The sequence below is a fragment of the Sinohyriopsis cumingii genome, chromosome 11 (genome assembly GCF_028554795.1).
Source record: "Sinohyriopsis cumingii isolate HCF-2022 chromosome 11, ASM2855479v2, whole genome shotgun sequence".
NCBI classification, from domain to species: Eukaryota; Metazoa; Mollusca; class Bivalvia; order Unionida; family Unionidae; genus Sinohyriopsis; species Sinohyriopsis cumingii.
The window spans coordinates 75,133,184-75,151,482 of NC_142971.1; the positions used below are offsets into that span (position 1 = coordinate 75,133,184).

At 36.1% G+C, this 18,299-nt stretch overlaps 1 protein-coding gene across 4 annotated transcripts in view; it reads right to left on the reverse strand.

Moving 5' to 3' along the window:
* Positions 1 to 18,299, reverse strand: part of LOC149788762 (uncharacterized) — a 133,363-nt gene that overhangs the window by 25,917 nt on the left and 89,147 nt on the right. For all 4 annotated transcript variants that reach the window (XM_089974850.1, XM_089974849.1, XM_089974852.1 and 1 more), the window contains 3 exons: positions 15,426 to 15,633; positions 7,445 to 7,527; positions 2,797 to 3,048 (listed from right to left, as the gene is read on the reverse strand). In XM_089974850.1, coding sequence (XP_089830976.1) covers positions 2,797 to 3,048; positions 7,445 to 7,527; positions 15,426 to 15,633 — 543 coding nt within the window. The remainder of the gene's footprint in view (positions 1 to 2,796; positions 3,049 to 7,444; positions 7,528 to 15,425; positions 15,634 to 18,299) is intronic.

Below are 18,299 nucleotides of genomic sequence, written 5' to 3' on the forward strand. Positions count from 1 at the left end.
TTTTTTAAAGTTTCATTTCGGATTCTTAAGCCTTATAGTTTTGCAGCACAAGACCCTGCTTGACTAAATTGTTTGAGAAATAAAATGAAAATTACACTCAACTTTTAAACTTCCTGTAGTTTGGTTAGGCTTGGCATTCTACCCTTTCAGATAACAGGCATGCCATCTGTTATTGTCCATTTATCATGTATATTGAGTGTGAGTGTGTGTGTGTGTGTGTGTGATTTGGTTTTTTAACTATGCTTTAACAATTGTTCAGTCATATTGCTATAATATATGCAGTGTGACAGTTTATCGTGATGTCTAGCACTGGGGCATCATGCTGCAGTCATGTAGCATGATGTCCCACCAAGTCGTATTATCCTGACACCAGGCCGACCAGTCCTAACACTAACCTCTTAATGCTGACTATCAAGCGAGGCAGCTTTTAGTACCATTTTTGTAAGTCTCTGGTATGACTCAGCCAAGGATCAAACCCACAACCTCCCACATCCAAGGCGGATGCCCTAATCACTAGACCATTTGAGCGGTCCTTTGTGGTAATGTTGTTGTAGTTTTGGTGTTTAACGTCATGTCTAAGGGCTAGATATGCTATAGATGGTGACCAATAAAACTGGTGGGGCAGGACTCAGAAAATCTGGTAAAAACCACGGCCCCCACTGGAAGCTACTGACAGCTCTCTCACATACCTAAATTGGGCAAGCCTTAGACTTCAACCCACATAGGCAAGATAGCAGTGATTGGTAAAGGTGAGTGCATTAGACCACTCAGCCACCCAAGGTACAATCCTTGGTGGTAAGGGTGGGTTGCTAATAGAGATGGATCCATAGTGTGACAAATGTCCATTGTGGTAAGAGGGTACCACTAATATAGATGCATTCATAGTTTAATGACTGTCCGTTGTGGTAAGAATGTATTACTAACAGAGATGCATTCATGGCTTCATGAATTATGCCACGAACAGATGCTGAACAATAACATTAACGACAAATTTTAATCAAGTATGTTGATCATAAAATACAGGAAATAGTGACCTCTGGTTAGTGGTATGAAAATCAGTCTAAACAGCTGCCTTGGTTTTTGTTGTTGTTATGGTGTTTAATGATGTTTTACCGCTAAAGATAGGCTTTACATGGCAGCCCATATAAATAGTGGCAGAAGAATCCGTAAAAAAAACATGGAAAGAACCACTGATCCGTAGCAAGCTACTGGCAAGCTTTCTCTTTGTACTTACATTGGCCAAGCCCATGAGAAGCTATTGGCATTCTTTCCCACATACCCATGCTAGCCAAGGCTGAGACTCAAATCCACACAGAAAGACGTGAGATGGCAGTTGATTCGGAGCGGTGAGCACTTTAGACCACTCGGCATCCTAGTGAGTGTACATGTAAAGTAAGTCTTCATCTGTGTGGATACAGATGCCAGTGGTATTATAATAGTTTACCTGAACTACACAGAGGTGACCACGCTGGATATTGGAGTGAAGATGAAGGTATTTCAAGCATATGTTTTATTTAATCTGTAATTCTGACAGACGAAGGTATTTCATTGCACAAGGTCTTGTATAATCTATATTGTAGGTCCGACAGATGAAGGTATTTCACTGCACAAGGTCTTGTATAGTCTGTATTGTAGGTCCGACAGATGAAGGTATTTCACTGCACAAGGTCTTGTATAGTCTGCATTGTAGGTCTGACAGATGAAGGTATTTGAATGCACAAAGTCTTGTATAGTCTGTATTGTAGGTCTGACAGATGAAGGTATTTTAATGCACAAAGTCTTGCATAGTCTGTGTTGTACATCAGACAGATAAGGTATTTCACTGCACAATGTCTTGTATAGTCTGTATTTTAGGTCTGACAGATGATGGGTTTTCACTGCACTTGGTCTTGTATAGTCTGTGTTGTACATCAGACAGATGAAGGTATTTCACTGCACAAGGTCTTGTATAGTCTGTATTGTAGATCTGACAGATGAAGGTATTTGAATGCACAAAGTCTTGCATAGTCTGTGTTGTACATCAGACAGATGAAGGTATTTCACTGCACAAGGTCTTATATAGTCTGTGTTGTACATGAGACAGATGAAGGTATTTCACTGCACAAGCTCTTGTATAGTCTGCATTGTAGGTCTGACAGATGAAGGTTTTCATTGTACAAGGTCTTGTATAGTCTGCATTGTAGGTGTGACGGATGAAGGTATTTCACTGCACAAGGTCTTGTATAGTCTGTATTGTAGGTCTGACAGATGAAGGTATTTCACTGCACAAGGTCTTGTACAGTCTCTATTGTAGGTCTAATAGATGTAGGTATTTCACTGCACATGATCTTGTATAGTCTGTATTGTAGGTCCGACAGATGAAGGTATTTCACTGCACAAGGTCTTGCATAATCTGTATTGTAGGTCTGACAGATGAAGGTTTTTAAAAGTATATGGTTTTATTTGATCTGTATTGTAGGTCTGCTGTTATCGTGATTAGCACTACACAGGATACAAGTTATTTTATTCCTGATTTAAGCCAATTGAGATTAGGGAAATTCCTGATTTTCTGCATGCAATGCGAATCGCTATCAAGTGTCATGAAATTCAAGCAAAAATCATGTGGGTTGGCAGGTCTGCAATTTCAAACCTCAAGGTCATCAAATAATAACCTGGTGTAACTTCAATACAAGTCCAAAAATATACATATGTATTCATCATGCTAGACTTAGTGTGACAAAACAAAGTTAAGCTTTTCCAAATCCAATAATTAAATATTTGGCATAGATGTTTTAAACTGTGAGTGGAAATGTGTACCTTCACTCCAGCCGCCTTTCGCTTCATCAGCTCTTGTTCCAGAGGGAGCCAACGTGCAGGTATCTCCTCCCCCCAGTATGGTTGCTGTGATGCCACCTCTACAATTTTCCTCTTCAAATCTTCTAATTTGCTGTCTACAGTAGTGTTGTCAATGGCAAAGTCCTCATCAACCAAGTGAAACCTGGTTGGTTTGTCTTTCAGATAAGAGCGGATCTGCCTGAAGTATCTCTCACTGATCTCATAATATCTGCCCTAAAATATTGGGAATAGATTGACCAAAATTATGAGCAATAGCAAAGACACTGAATTCATAGCTGACAGAAGTATTCATAGAATTTACAAGTCCATTGATCCTAATATGTAATGACAAACAACTCTATTTCACCTCCGACATAAATATTTATAGAATGTCCACTCACCACAACATTTGTGTTTTCAGTCACTAGACAGCATTATTTATGTTGGATCTGTAGGATTGGAAAAAGGATCTTGCCAAATATATATTTTATAAATTTCTTTTTCATTATATTTGGATGTAACAAATAAGTATCTATTCACTCATTTTGTGCATACTGATTCAGATGTGAGCCAGTTAAATTTCAACACAAAATTTTTCAAACCTGCATGTAGCAAAATTTCTCTAAACCGATTTCTCTACGAACCTGACCCTCTGCAGACTGGTAATTTATCTTGTTTATGTGAAGGACATTTTAATAATAACAATCCTCTGTACATAGATAGGAACACAACTATAATAATAATAATAATAATAATAATAATAATAATAGACCCTCAGTAAATATACCAAAATAAAAAAGAAAAAATGCTGTTTATCTTTCTTCCAAAATATTGTTTTGTCTTTAGCAGTTTACAGTGGTTTTACTTCAAATGTTAGTATCCATTTTTGAAGTTTTTCTTTCTGTCTGGACCACACCTGTTGCAATAAATTATGTTGTCTCATTTCTTAAAAATATAATAATGATCAAAATGCAAATAATTGATCAGTTAACCCTTGCATTCAATGACACCTGAGACCCAAGTAGGCCTGATATTGCTCATCTGGGTTTTATCAAATTAAACATGACTATTTCACCCAGCTAACTTGGACAGAATTGTAATAACAGGATTCCAAACATTGTATAACATTAAATTTAGCAGTCTGATCAAAACCATATTTAACATATGGACTCTAAAGTGGTACAAAGACTTGGTTATGAGATTTCCTGATAAAATACATTGTGAAAAATAAAAACAACTGACTCCACTCCACTAAGGCATGTTTTAAAAAGTGAATCCACTCCATCAAGGCATGTTTTAGCAAGAATTTCAGCAATATTTGCAAAGATCGAGAAAGCAATAGAGAGAGAGAGATTTCCAGACTAATGCCATTAACTTGCAGTATGCATATATCATACAGGACAGATTACATATATACAGTTGAACTGTCAAAGAGGTTAAAGGTAAGGCAGTCAAAGATAAGCAATCACCATATCACTGACTACATAACTGACTGTCAATAACAAGGACAATAACTACATAACTGTCAATAACAAGGACATTAACTTCATAACTGATTGTCAATAACAAGGACAAAAACTACATAAATGACTGTCAATAACAAAGACAATATGTACATGGCTATCAATAACAAGTGCAATAACTACGTAACTGAATGTCAATAACAAGGGCAATAACTACATAACTGATTTGTCATTGTTGTTGTTGTTGTAGGGCTTAACGCCATTTTTCAGCACAAGATAGGCTATACATGGCGGCCAGTATTAATGGTGGAAGACGAACCCGGAAAACCCCCGAAAAGAGCCACTGACCCACGAGAAGCTACTGGCCAGCTTTATCAAATAACCACATCAGCCGAATCCGAGACTCGAACCGACACAGACAGAGGTGAGATGGCAGTGATCCGTAACGGTGAGCGCTTTAGACCACTCGGCTACTCGGGGCCCCTTGTACAACATAACTTACTGTCAATAACAAGGGCAATAACTACATAACTGTCAATAACAAGGACATTAACTTCATAACTGATTGTCAATAACAAGGACAAAAACTACATAAGTGACTGTCAATAACAAAGACAATAACTACATAACTATCAATAACATGGGCAGTAACTACATAAATGAATGTCAATAATAAGGGCAATAACTACATAACTGTCAATAACAAGGACAGTAACTATGTAACTGACTGTCAATAACAAATGCAATAACAAAATAACTCTGTCAATAACAAGGACAATAACTACATAACTGATTGCCAATAACAAAAACTACATAAATGACTAATGATAACAAAGACAATAACTACATAACTATCAATATGGGCAATAACTACATAACTGAATGTCAATAACAAGGGCAATAACTACATATCTGGCTGTCAATAACAAGGATAATAACTACATAACTGTCAATAATAAGGAGAATATCTATGTAACTGACTGTCAATAAAAAGGCAATAACTAAATAACTATGTCAATAACAAAGGCAAAAACTACATAAAGAACTGTCAATAACAAGGACAAAATCCAAAGATTGAAGTTATATGAAATTTTGTGAAATGCCGTCTTTATTATAAATTTGTGGCAAGCAACATTTGTTTGAGGTCAGTTTTTACTTCTGGTATGAAACACAAAACAGGATTTCCTTGAGGCTAATTCTTATCTCTGATATGAAACACAAAACACTCAGGATCATTTTGGAAGTAGGAATAATGTACAAGTGTGATTCATCTTTGAAAAACAAAAACAAAGAAACAGAAGTTCAGTGAAGGATGTGTCCTCTGCAAAGCAAGTAAAGCCCAACAAAACTAAACTTCTAAACCATTGATTTTGTGATATGGGATCACCCATTCTATTATGAGTGGATTTCACTGGTAATTGCACTCTCTTACGTGTAGATTTCACTAGTAATGGCACTATATTATGTGTGGATTTCAATGGTAATTGCACTCCAAACTATTGACTTTGTGAAGTGGGATCACCCTTTCTATTATGTGTGGATCTGACTGGTAATTGCATGCCAAACTATTAACTTTATGATTTGGGATCACCTTTTCTATTATGTGTGAGTTTCACTGGTAATTGCACTTCAAACTAATGACTTTGTGATGCGGAATTACCCTTTCTATTATGTGTGGATTTCACTGCCAACTGCACTCCAAACAATTGACTTTGTGATTTGGGATCACCCTTTCTATTATGTATGGATTTCGCTGGTAATTTCACTCAAAACTTTGTGATGTGGGATCACCCTTTTTATTATGTGTGGATTTAATTGGTAACTGCTCTCTATTATGTGTGGATTTCACTGGTCATTACACTCTATTATATATGGATTTCACTCATAACTGCACCCTTCTATAATCTTGATTAACTAAGCCTATATACCTCCATGCCTTGTTTTATGTCCAAGGAATCGCTGATTGTCAGATATAGTAATATTATCATTTTTAGAAGAGAAGTTAGGTAAGGGTTAATTCCTCTGTGGAAATGATTTTCTGATGTGGTGTACTGGTACAACTCTTATCTCTTTTGAGAAACTGTCAGTTTTCTTTTTATACTGAGATCTGGAAGTCATATACTATTTAACACATTCGCTAGCCAGGCTACATACCATCTGCCCTCAGTTTCAGCAACGTTTGCAGATCTCTGTGCCCAATGATATCACACAACAGAGAATACCTTTCCCCAAGATCAATAATTTTCTTTTAATCTGATGAGCCAGGGGAAAATGGCATTTCATGTCTGAATGGAAAGGTCACTGATGTGAAAATTAGTTTTTCAGATACCTCGTCATCACTATAATAGAGGTAAAGCCTAGGATCCCCAAAGTACTGTTTGGTTTTGTTCCAATGTGAAAGTGTGATTACTCTTGGCTGACCATGTACTGACTTACAGATCTTTGCATGGTCCCTGTACTCAATATCTCTCTGCTTTGCATTCTTGTTCCTTTCCAACTGGATCCAGGGCATGCCAATCCTATCATGGTACATGTACTCTTCCACCAGTAATTTGTATTATTTGCCAATGTCAGCTTGCTTTGCAAGTTGTGCCAATATTCCATCATATATCCAAGATTCTGCAGGCTGCACCAAAGATCTATGTTCATTCTATATTTTTGGTTGATCCCTCCATTTTTTCCAAGGCTACTGTTTCAAGCAAAGTGAATTCTAATTGCAAAGGTCAAAAATTGTCAAAGTAGTTGAGAATCTCATCAGATGTGCATACATGTTAAAGCCATTGCACTTAATGGTGTTGCAGTAACAAGCAGAGAAACTAAGCTAGCTGTAAAACCTTGTGCCACAGCATGAAAGTGACATCTGCATTCCATTAAGATGACTCTTGTAGAGGATACAAAAACACAAACCATTGCAAAGAGTACTAACAATGTTATTATCATTGCTTTGTGTAAAACCAATTTTTGAAAGTCTTGCACTGAATTCCAGGAATAAAAAACAGATGCATGGATAGCATAATCCAACCAATAGATATAATTATGTCTGATCAATGTTCAGCCATTCAATTTCCAGATAATTATATACAGCAGATAACAAGAACTACTCCAAGAAGAAATATTAATATTAAACCATTTTTACTTGTGACCATTGTCATAACTGACAGACAAACCTTTGGCTTCTTCTTGCGACCTGTCAACAGTCCTGACTTCCTTTCCTCCTTGAGATGATCTTCAGCAGGCAAGGCCTGGGCACCTGCAAAATGAATTGGTTATGCAGAAATCTTTGTGTTTCATAAATCTAGCACATCTGAACCCCAAATCACCTTCCATTAGGGTTTGTAGTTGATGGGACAGCCATCAACTGCCACTGTTTCAAGTGGGATGGTATGCACACCTGTAAAAGGGATTGTTTATGATGCAGTCTTTAGTTTGTATGACTTTAACAGATACGAACTTTGAGAATAGATTTGTTGGTGGGGGGAGAATATAATGAATATGCCTATATTAGAATTCATTACTATTTACAACATGCGTGATGCAGATACAATCTGGACAGGCCGAGAATAATTAAATGGCATCCACAAAGAGAGCTTCCCACCAGATGTTTGTTAAACTGGTATCTTTTGGGTAACATGGTGTTGTACACATCAACATATATCCTCGTACCAAGTAACATACTCAGGGGTCAACTGAACTTGAGAAATTGACCACATCACTGAAGTATACAAAACTATGACGTAGACATTAACTGGTATAAATCGACATACACACAAACCATCATGATCAAGCTTCTGCCAATGCGTGATTGGCAATCTGATGATCATTTACATCCCTGTCTCATAAATGCTTATCAAGTATCAGCAATTTTACAAATCATATATGTTACCAATTTCTTTAATTGAATTAAACTAGTCAATAATTTACGTTATGGTAAGGGTCCTATTGACATAATATGGAATCGTTCCTTCTACTCCTTTAGTTCCAGAGTCAATCACTATTTATCACTATTTTAAAATAAAACAGCATTTCTAATAATTTCATCTACCTTTCCTAATAATTTACTAGTGCTGTAATCAATTTTCAAAGGTTAATACATTTTGCTGAATATCCAGGCAGGAAATTGGTTTTTCAGATGTATGTTGCAACAATTTTTAAAGTACCTAATTCGTAATCAAACTCAGGGAGAGAACAACTTCTTAGGCTGCCATACTATTTACCCTAACTGTGGTCCGTAAAAGCTATCAGCCTGACAGCAGCAATATTACCCCATAGATGTATGGGAACAACTTAGGATAGAAATGCAGCAAAAGAAATCTTGTTAATCCCTTGTGTTATACAGACAGAAAATTGATTTTCAAATATTTGTTGCATCAACTCTTAAAGTACCCAAGTCTTAACCAAATTCAGGCAGAGAACAACTGATTGGTCTACCATACTATATACACTAATTGTATTCCCTAAAAGATATCAAACCTGACAACAGCAATATTACCTCATAGATGTATGGGAATACCTTTAGGACAGAAATGCAGCATAACATAAATCTTATAAATCCCTATTGTTAGACAATGGAGTAAATATATATAAGATGATTGCCATGGTTGCTATACTGAACATCACAAAGACTCAATTCAGAAAGAATAGTGATAACATGATTTATAAGATGGTTGCCATGGTGGCTGTATTGAACATCACAAAGACTCAGTTCAGAAGGAATAGTGATAACAAGATGTATTAGATGGTTGCCATGGTGGATATATTGAACATCAGATAAACACCATTTTAAATTCGAACCAACCAGATTTAACATTTAATTGAAACCCATGCTTGTATGACCATTCAAGAGGAGCAAGATAACACAAATTGAAGATGGCAAATACATAATGATGTCCAAGCAGTACCATTTTCATCTGTCCAAGTAGATCCTGGAATGGATGTATGTGCAAAGCTTCATGGCAATCCTATAAGTATTTTTAGAGTAGTGATATCAAGCTTTTCCTAACAGATGGATCAATGACAGATGACAGACATCAGTCAATCGTGTAAGATCTACTGTGTTATGACCAGTAGACATAATAAAGGGTAAATGTATTCTCTATCAGAGTTGAATCAAGGAATATATAATTATTTTTGCCAGCCACAATTAATCCTAACCTACTAATATCATTTGTATGCAGTATACAATTTGCATACTTTGTATTACTGTAACTCTCTCAACCACTGTTCTTTGTATGCTGGTACGGGTTTAAACTGCAAACCAGACTTTTAAATTACAGTGGAGAAATTGTAATGAATACTTGCTGTTTCAAACTTAGATCAGTACTCAAGGATCACCATTCTGTCTTCAAACTTAGACCAGTACTCATGACCACCTTTTGCTTCAAATTTACTTTAATACACATGATCATCATTTTGACTCACAATTATATCAGTACACATAATAAGCACTTTGACTTCAAAATTACATCAGTACTTATGATCACCATTTTGACTTCAAACTTACTTCAGTACTCATGATCACCATTTTGACTTCAAAATTACATCAGTAACTATGATCACCACTTTGACTTCAAACTTATATCTGTACTCACGATCACCTTTTGACTTCAAACTTACTTCAGTACATCAGTACTCATGATCACCATTCTGTCTTCAAGCTTATATCAGTACTCATGATCACCGTTTTAAACTTCAAACTTACATCAGTACTCATGATCACCATTTTGATTTTAAAATTGCATCAGTACTTATGATCACCATTCTGGCTTCAAATTTACATCAGTACTCATGATCACCTTACAACTTCAAAATTACATCAGTAATCATGATCACCATTTTGACTTCAAACTTACATCAGTACTCATGATCACCTTATGACTTCAAAATTACATCAGTAATCATGGTCACCATTCTCACTTAAAACTTATATCAGTGCTCATGATCGCCATGACTTCAAACTTACTTCAGTACTCATGATCACCATTTTGCCTTTAAACTTACATCAGTACTTATGATTAACATTCTGTCTTCAAACTTACATCTGTACTCATTATCACTATTTCATCTTCAAACTTACATCAGTACTCATGATCACCATTTCAAACTTCAAACTTACATCAGTACTCATGATCACCATTATGTCGTCAAACTTACTTCAGTACTCATGACCATTATTTTGACTTCAAACATACATTAGTACTTATCATCACCATTTTGATTTCAAGCTGACTTCAGTACTCATGATCACCATTCAGTCTTCAAACTTACATCAGTACTCATGACCAGTATTTTGACTTCAGAAATACATTAGTACTTATCATCACTATTTTGATTTCAAGCTGATTTCAGTATTCATGATCACCATTCTGTCTTCAAACTTACATCAGTAATTATGATCCCCATTCTGACTTCAAACATGCATCAATTCTTATGATCCCCATTCTGACTTCAAACTTACATCAGTACTTATGATCCCCATTCTGACTTCAAACTTACATCAATACTTATGATCCCCATTCTGACTTCAAACTTACATCAGTACTCATGATCCCCATTCTGACTTCAAACTTACATCAGTACTCATAGTCACTGTTCTGTCTTCAAACTTACATCGGTACTCATGACCACTATTTTGACTTCAAACATACATTAGTACTTATGATCACCATTTTGATTTCAAGCTTACTTCAGTATTCATGATCACCATTCTGTCTTCAAACTTACATCAATGGTCATGATCACCATTCTGACTTCAAACTTACATCAGTACTTATGATCACCATTTTGACTTCAAACTTACATCAGTACTCATGATCACCATTGTCTTCAAATTTACATTAGTACTCATGATCAACATTCTGTCTCAAGCGTACATCAGTACTCATCATTACCATTCTGTCTTCAAACTTACACCAGTACTCATGATCACCATCCTGTCTTCAAACTTACATCAGTGCTTCTGATCACCCTTCTCTCTTCAAACCTACACCAGTACTCATGATCATCATTCTATCTACAAACTTACATCAATACTCATGATCACTCTTCTCTCTTCAAACTTACATCAGTACTCATGATCATCATTCTGTCTTCAAACTTGCATCAATACTCATGATCACCATCTTGACTTCAAACTTACACCAGTACTCATGATCCCCATTCTGTCCTCAAATTTACATCAATACTCATGATCACCATTCTGTCTTCAAACTTACACCAGTACTCATTCATTATCACCATCTTGACTTCAAACTTACACCAGTACTCATTATCACCACTCTGTCCTCAAATTTGCATCAATACTCATGATCACCATTTTATCTTTAAACTTACACCAGTACTCATGATCATCATTCTGTCTTTAAACTTACATCAATACTCATGATCACCATTCTGTCCTCAAACTTACATCAATACTCATGACCACCTTTTGACTAAAAACTTACTAGTCATTCAGTAAGAAGAGAAATAATCCTTCATTATCCATTTATGTTAGATAACACAATTGAGAAATAATCCTTCATTATCCATTTATGTTAGATAACAAAATCCCACCCTTGGTATCAGAATTCAAGATCTGCTGTAAACTAGTGATACAAGGGGAGACAAATTTCAAAACAACAAAAATAACCCAATACAAGGATATGCAAGTAACTTTAATCCTCAGCAGTCATGAATAATTATTAGACATTTGCCATTTTATTCTTTGAATTGAGAATTCAGGTACTGCCATCCACTTACATCATTAGAAAGATAAAATATTATGATATACATTCTCATTCTACAAACCACACATGGTGTGAAAATCGCATAGTTCAAAAAATGATTCCCATCTCCTGCAACAGAAATTCAATGCAGGTATTTATTAGTCTGGCCGCATGCTCAGCCAATGGTAACATATACCAACAAAAGTAAAACATCGCAAATTTGTACCTCATACACAATTTAAATACTTTACTGTTCATTTAACATACACATTTATGCAGAGTTCCTCTGTTGCATTGCATTTCATCTACTTCACTCAACGGAGACAATTTCCCATTAAGGTGTATAAAATGATAAGTAATGTATTTTAGTTGTACATGAGAACAACTTTGGAATATCTCCTTTATGTTATATTCTTTGTTAGAGGCTGAACATACCATGAGGATAAGCAAACGTTGAACAGAATCTACAAAAGAATGATTTCCAATTGCATCAGTTCGTTGCCTTATGTTAATATGTGTACAGGAGTGGGAATAGCAAACAGTGTTCCTCTTTCAAGGTCAGAAATGAATGCATGTGGGTCATGGTGGTTGTTTTCCATATGCTAGAAGTACAGTGTGAGTGATTATGCTGTCATTTGTTTCCATTCCTGCAGTGGAACCTGCTTAGACAAAAACATTTTCCATTCACATGGAAACTGTACTCTTTTTTTTCTGTTTTTAAGATAACATTGTAATCCCCTCCACATTTAAGGTAAGTCATGCTATCGGTAATAAGATGCTTTTAACTTATTCCTGCAATGCAAAACAAAAGGTATCGTGACGACGATACGTCATGCATCTAATCAAATGGATCATCCTGAAAATGTTGAATTAAGACCACGAACTACTAGCATGTACTGTGCTATGAAGAATTATCGTTATCTTCTCAAGAATGGGAATGGAGAATCATCAAGCACAAGAAAGCAAGATAGGCTATACATGGTGGAAGACCCACAATAGCCAAGTCCAAGATTCGAACCCATGCAGACAGAGGTGAGACAGCAGTAATCGGTAATAGCAAGCACTTTAGACCACCCAGCCACCCAAAGCCATGGCCTTAAATAGGTGTCATTGAGTAAGTACTATTGTAGAAATAGAATTTACTAGAAAAAAAACTGCCTTCTCCTTTAAATGTTTCCTAATCATATTAACATCAGAAAAATAAGTGAATGTGCATCTGATTTGTATTTGTAACATAGCTTTAACAATACTTCAGTCCTCTCACTATAAGGTCTGAAATGTAGCAGTTTACAGTGACATCTAGCACTGGGGCACCATGCCGCACTCATGTAGCATCATGTCCCACCCAAGCAGATTATCCTGACACCAGGCAGACCACTCCTATCACTACCTTCTTAATGCTGAGCACCATGCATGGTGGCTGCTTTTACCATTTTTATAAGTCTTTGGCATGACGTGGCCAGGGTTTAAACCGACCTCCTTAATCAGAGATAGGTGTTCTAACCAAATGGAGCACACGAGCAGTCAAGAAAATGAGTAATAGTCAATGGGAATGCTAAGTATCCTTATCATACCTCTTGTCTCCTTCTAAGGGCACATAAGCTGTAATTGTTCTATCATGTTAAGAACATGATTACTGAAATCTTCTTACCATAAGAACTGGCTGGCAAATCAAGCAGATCTAATTGGCTGTGTTGGTTTAATTGAAGTCTGGTGGTTGTGTGGGTTGCAACCACTTGACCACTAGATTCAGGTTTTGTCTTTGCAAAACTAAATTCCTGAGCTGATTATGCATACCAGCCAGCAGCTTCTTTGATGTCTGTAAACATTGTATTCAACAATAAGGTTCACAAAGATTGCTCTAATTTCAAGAGCGCAAATCATCATGAGGTGACTCTGATATTTAGAGCCAGCAGGTTACACCATCATATAGCGCTCTTAAGCCAAGAAGATTGGGCTTGAGAGGCGATATCCTGCTTTACTGTTTTCATGGGCAAAACAGTCATGTGAAGTTACCACAACTTGTATCTATGCAGTTCATGTTGCACTTGAGGGCATGGACACAACCATAAATGGGAGGGACCAGATGACAAATGCCACTGACCAAAATTGGTTCTTGGCTACAAAACCTGTTTGCATTATGAGGATCATCTTATCAACCGACTGGAATTGAATATAGTATTTTTAGTGTTGATTGAAATAGCAGATAACTCATTCAATCTGGATGCTGAAGCAAAAGTTCAACTTTTAATTAAACTGAGATGTTCCCCCACCTCACCAAGTCCATGCTAATTATCTTATTCCAGCAGCATGTTCACTGTAAAGGAGACATTCCAAATGTGTCTCCAAGTATAATGAAGTACCTGACTCATCATTGAATAATTACTTTCATCCTAAAGGAGACATTCCAAATGTGTCCTCAAGTATAATGAAGTACCTGACTCATCATTTAATAATCGTTTTCATCCTAAAGGAGACATTCAAAATGTGTCCCCATGCATAACGAAGTAGTTTACTCATCTTTGAATAATCACTTTCATCCAAAGGAGACATTCCAAATGTGTTCCTATATATAATGAAGTACTTGACTCATCATTGAATAATCACTTAAATCCTAAAGGAGACATTCCAAATGTGTCCCCATGCATAACAAAGTACTTTACTCATCTCTGAATAATCACTTTCATCCAAAGGAGACATTTCAAATGTGTTCCCATGTATAATGAAGTACTTGACTCGTCATTGAATAATTACTTTCCTCCTAAAGGAGACATTCCAAATGTGTCCCCATTTATAATGAAGTACTTGACTCATCATTGAATAATTACTTTCATCCTAAAGGAGACATTCCAAATGTGTCCACATGTATAATGAAGTACTTGAATCGTCATTAAATAATCACTTTCATGCCAAGTTATTGTGTTGATTCATATATTGCTTACTTAGATTAAATTTGATGGGCACACTTCTGGTGTGTCATGCAATGAATTACATTACACTGAATTCGGATTGTTTCTTCCAGTCCAGGGTGAACAATAACTACCAATCAGAGCTTAATATTGCTCACACTCCTTGTGCAACACACAGGAAGTACTGGCAAAGAAATGTTTTATCAGAACCTTAAAAAAGTATTGTAGAAATTACACATGTATTTTGTGATAACCTATTTTAAATAGCCACAGATCAGAACAGAAGCATGCTTAAGGTAGAAGTCATACCAGTATTACATGACTACCATCCTTAAACAGATACTTTCCCCCACCTAATCATTGTTGAAATTAACCATTATCCATGATAAACCTGTTTTACTATGACATTTGTCTCAAGTCCAGTTGAAATGAATAACAAAATTGATCAAACCACAGGACCATAAGCAATCAGAGGAAAGTGCATCTCTTATACCGCAAACAATTATTTATGGATTTTACACATCCCCTTTACCTACCTGTAATGTTCAGGACAGGCACCGCCTCTATCCCTTTTGTTTTCTCTGGTTTAAAGAACTTCTTCACAGCTCCAAGGATGGTTGAGGCCCTGGGTTGTTTATTGGAGGCAGCGACAGCTGGTATTGATGTGGTGGACTGGGTGGACTCTGCTGTTTCAAATGACTCAGACTTTGTCTCAGACTCTTTTCCTTTTGCTGGTTTTCCTGACTAAACAAGTTAAACAAGACTTTTAAAACTCCCTTCTCAACAATGTTAGGAAAAGACTATATTACAGGTCGGTTTATGTGTAGTTCTGCTAGGAAATACTGGTTGTCTGAAACAACCATGATGTAACATTGTCTGATTCAATTGATCTACTCTTGCAGTATTCAAATATATATACATAAGTCTGACAGGGATCAGACTGGACTTCTGCTTGAGAATTAGGCAATAGCAAGCCAACATCTTCCAACAGAGAATCAGACCCCTCAGAACTTCCTGCCTGTGGAAGGTGCGCTACAACAAGGCCCTCATAACAAAGAGATACACAGTGGAAAGTTGTCAGAGAACCAGACTAATTTCAAGGGTTGTGTCCTGTGACTATTGGCTGCTGTACATTTATCCATCATTAGACCTCCAAGATTGTCTTTACCTTTATCAAAAAGTATCAATACATAATGAATCTGTGATACATGCTTTCACAGTCAAGAAATCCATATGATTTCTTGGAAATATTTCATGTAGACACTATAAATAGAAAATAAGGAACATAGATGGAGGTCTAACGATGAACACAGTGGTATCTGTGTTTACAATGTAATAATCGGTCATATATGTAATATATAATAATACAAAAATAAATTGTAAATAGGTTTAGTACGTCATATTCCATTGGTCAATAAGAGGGCAGTATTCCATTCAGTGAGCTGCACTTGTATATTAAAAATGCACCATCATGGTAATGTCAAGTGATAGAGTGAGAAAATGGTCTGGCATTCAAGTCATCAATGGGTATGTGGGTACTCGGGTACCGATCTAATCATACTTACCCGTAGTGTATCCCCCTGGGGTGTAAAACTGAGGGTACAAAACAAACCTATGTGTCAAAACTGGGGGTCAAATAAAAAATGTGGGGGTCAAAAATGTACTGACAAATTTTCATATGACTCATACTTTTCCAGCTTGAAATAGGATATTGCAACTTGCACAACATACTCTCTCTCTCTCTAAACATACAAATACACCAACATGCACAATTAACAAACAAATGTATTGTCCATTCAAAGAATAATTTTATTAGTTCATTTTTCTTTTAAAGTCATACTTTTAACAGTCTCCTCAACATTAGTATAGCCCAATACATTACATATAAGCCAATACAAAAAACCAAATAAATCTTTTTAAACAAATGGCAGTTAATTTACTGTCTTTCATCAAATGTGTACTATCATAGGTTTCATTGTACTTTGTCCTAGAACACATTTATCCAAATATCAAGGAGGATACTGATTCATCTTCTTTCTAATAAGTTACACTTGAACTTTAAAATCTTTCTTTTATTGCAGTAAAAGTTAAAAACCAACAAAATCTGCAATGACCCGCTGACTTTGTAATCCAAATAACGCATTTGTCTCTGCAAGCTTACTCATTTCTTTGTTGTGAAATAATGTCTTAGGTTATAATGTGTTCTCCAGATATCTTATGGCAAACGAAGGCCTATTTTTAAAAATTCTAAAATCCTGTCACGAAAGGATTATTCACTTTTGCAGTCTTTGCAATCACGCGATCAGAAGTCACACCGGTAATCATAATGAATATTCCAGTCAAGGGAATAATTTCATCCATTTTTCTTTAAAGTTAGATCCACATTTACTCTTTTGTGTTCTGCTTCTTTCACTTTCTCTGCTAATGCTTTTTGGTGCATGACGTTTTAATCTGGAGATCACTTTCTAGTGCAATGAGCCTTGATGTTAAATATCTAGAACAGCTTGCTGAGCTCGAGAAGCTCGTGACATTCGGAGAAGCTACTCCATCATAACATTGCCTATGCTAGTCTGGTTCATTGTTTTATATGTTCCCTGCGTTGCACTTTGCTATATGAATAGAGAAGCGCAAGGTAGGGAGCAAACAAAGCGGGGAACCAGTCAATGCCTATACGCGAAGTATATAAGATGCCATCCATCGTCCAATGCATTGGGTATTAAATAAATCATGATCATATTATGGAAATCCTATGCATCAAAAAAATGCACGGTAACAAAATGTGTGCGTCAATTTTCTCCAGTGTGCATCCCTGATGCACAAATGTGCGTAAAGGGAAACACTGCTTACCTGGGTAATATAATTAGTTCATCTAAAAAAAATACATGTTTCCAAGTTCAGATCTAAAATTATATCTGGCGACATTGAGAGAGCAACATAGAATAAGGAGTACAGCTTGAGGTCTTATCTCATGTGACATTTATCCATTGCAGACCTACATCTACTAATCTTATGTTCTTAATAGTTTGACCATATGGCTGTGTACATCAAACAGTTTCCTTATCTTTTACATATAGTAACTGTATATGACATGATTACAAGAAAACAGATGGGTTTCTTGAATATAATACCAAATGTTACAGATTCATAATAGTCTGATACACTCTTTAGTAGCAGATCAGTCTATATTGAAAAACTATGGTACCAACTATTAAGTGAAATACGATTTATCGACGTGAATTGTGGATGTTACATCGCTAAAATATGTTAGAGGAAAGGAATTTTATTATAATGAAGAACATGCTGCATCAAGAAAAGGAAAATCAATAGTACTTTACAAATTTTGAAAGATGATTCCAACAGTGATGTACTACAGCATTCAGAATTTTTGGACTTCACTTCAAAACCTTTTA